At 36.8% G+C, this 2,246-nt stretch overlaps 1 protein-coding gene across 1 annotated transcript; it reads right to left on the reverse strand.

Moving 5' to 3' along the window:
- Positions 1-327: 327 nt before the first annotated feature.
- Positions 328-1,942, reverse strand: LOC149217809 (NAC domain-containing protein 6-like). The gene is made up of 3 exons (XM_089390365.1): positions 1,736-1,942; positions 1,389-1,654; positions 328-783 (listed from the first exon to the last, which is right to left on the reverse strand). Exons 1-3 carry the CDS (start codon positions 1,935-1,937, stop codon positions 328-330), a joined length of 924 nt encoding a protein of 307 aa, XP_089246491.1. The 5' UTR covers positions 1,938-1,942.
- Between the last annotated feature and the right edge of the window lie 304 nt (positions 1,943-2,246).

Genomic DNA, 2,246 nt, shown 5'->3' on the forward strand with positions numbered 1-2,246 from the left:
TTGTGGTGAACAAACCTCCCCACCACACTTATCTATATCTATAAAAATTTATCATTTAATTTATATACCTACGCTAAAATATACTTAATAAAAATACTAAATAAAAAATAAACACATATTTTATTTAAATCCTTCGTAACTTAACGTTACTAGCGCGCTCGGAAGGTAGACACTTCAGGCCATCCACGAGCCAGTCCAAAATTCATTTGACAAGATCTCCACATACATAGGGCATCACAATTCTCAGAATCCTTTCATTAGAAGTTTGAAATAGTTGAGCAACAATCCTACAACAGTAATCAGTTTATGAAGCAGGGGTTATGCTATCTAAGATAATGGAATATGGAACAACGACGGGGTGGGCAGGAGAGAGTAAGGAGTGGCTATCGTCTGGCTAAACCAGCAGTCCATTGACAACTTGGGCAACTCCAATTGCGGTGGCTCATAGGGTTTAGGGTTCCTCATTGCCATCGTTTCTTCACAAAATATTATTGGTTCCAGGCACTCAAATAGACTAGCTTCTTCATCTGTTTTACTTAGATCAGGAGACCATACTCCCACCTGATTTTTAGTATCATTTTCAATATAATGTAGTGAAGGAACACTAGTCTTTGTCATTGTGTTTGATATTTGAAAGCTGTCATGAAGGATTGTTTTCTCCTTGTATTCGTCCTCTGAAACAACTTGCTCTTTTCTTTGAACATGATCCCGCATTGCCCTTTGTTCAAGCGACTTCTGAGAAACAGCCTTTCTGTATATCCGGCATAACACAATATCCTTCATCTGAACAAAGCAATTCAATTTCCTCAGTATAACTTCATAGAATATAATTCGTACCAAATGTCAAGATTTTCCAATACTCCCATTATAAGTATAAGTCGGGATGAAGAATCATTCTTAAGAAAAAAAACCAAAAACCAAAATGGTTTTATTTGTAGAAAATTTTCTTTTCTTTTCTCATACTATCTTTATATAGATTACAGGTTTTAAAATATTTTAAAAATGTAATCAATAAAAACAAAATCATTTGTTTGATTTTTTTATCTTTTATTTCTATTCAAAAATCTTTTTCAACCTTTCTCTCTTATATATATATATATATCAAAAATCTACCATGAAAATTCGACTCCTTTTTCCATTTTTCCATATACAGATCTCCTCCATTAACAATTGTGAAAACTATGGCGAAAACCATGGAAAACATAAGGCTGAACAACCACGGCCTATAGCGATAGACAAATTCTAACAGCAAAAACAGAAAGTTCAAATTACAATAGAAAACCTGCAATTGCAAACTTCCTTGACCGTTAATAGATGTGGCTCTTGGGGCTAAACTTCTGGCCTTTTTAAAAACAAAAATGTTACACACATAAAGGAAAATTGATGACCTTGTGCACAAGCGGTCTGAAATCCGGCAACCTGTACTCGTTCATGATCCAGTCCGTTCTTTGCCCAAGCGGGGCTTTTCCTTTATAAAACACGAGAATTTTCTTGAGACCGATGCACTGAAGCAGCTCGTTGCGAACTCGTCTATCTGAACCAGTAGCCTTCCAGTAACCAGAAACCGTCAATCTGTTAGGCCGAGGGCATGACTGCTTATGATCTCTTGGAACGAAGAAGAACCATTGTTTCTCTCCACCTTCATTAATCAAACCTGCAAGAATACAAATACATTTAGTTGAAAAATCTTTATTAAATTCTAACAAGGGAAGAAGAAGAAATAATTAATTGGTACCTGGTAACTCCCAGGGATCATATCGATACAAGTCCAAGGTCGGTATCACTCTATCGAAGTTCAGTGGGTGGCCCGCTTGGGCCCTTTTCTTCAGATAGAAGCCCACCAGTTCCTCTTCTGTGGGATAGAATCTGAAGCCTGGAAAGTTCATGAATTCTCGCTGCCCCTTCCCATTTTTGTATAGTTCTTCCCGCATGGCCATCTGATTCTGATTTATTTTGACGAAGCGCTTATACAAATTGCCTCACTATGTTCTCTATATATCTTCACAGTTTTCACTTATGATCTACAGGTTAGATTTCAATTTTAAATTTTAAGAAATGACGAGGAAGAGGGACAGAAATTTAAAGAGGAAATCGGAGAAATACGACGAAAGAATGATCCACGCGTATGAGCAAACAATAAATATTATAAACAGTGTTTCTTCCTCAAAGTCTTTTAAAACTGTTTGCTTTCTTCCTCCGCGTAGCTACTGATGGTCGTAGGGAGTGCGATGGCTTCTTCCCTCGTA

The sequence above is a fragment of the Pinus tabuliformis genome, chromosome 1_1, assembly GCF_031772625.1.
Source record: "Pinus tabuliformis cultivar Carrire ecotype Pingquan chromosome 1_1, CPIR1, whole genome shotgun sequence".
In the NCBI taxonomy this organism is placed as follows: domain Eukaryota; kingdom Viridiplantae; phylum Streptophyta; class Pinopsida; order Pinales; family Pinaceae; genus Pinus; species Pinus tabuliformis.

Excerpts from the sequence above, each read along its gene's own strand:
- LOC149217809 (XM_089390365.1), bottom strand. The coding sequence starts at position 1,937 with ATGGCCATGCGGGAAGAACTATACAAAAATGGGAAGGGGCAGCGAGAA. Across the intron at positions 1,655-1,735 it reads TGATCCCTGGGAGTTACCAG|GTTTGATTAATGAAGGTGGA; the intron begins GTACCAATTAAT and ends GTATTCTTGCAG. Across the intron at positions 784-1,388 it reads TCAGACCGCTTGTGCACAAG|ATGAAGGATATTGTGTTATG; the intron begins GTCATCAATTTT and ends TGCTTTGTTCAG.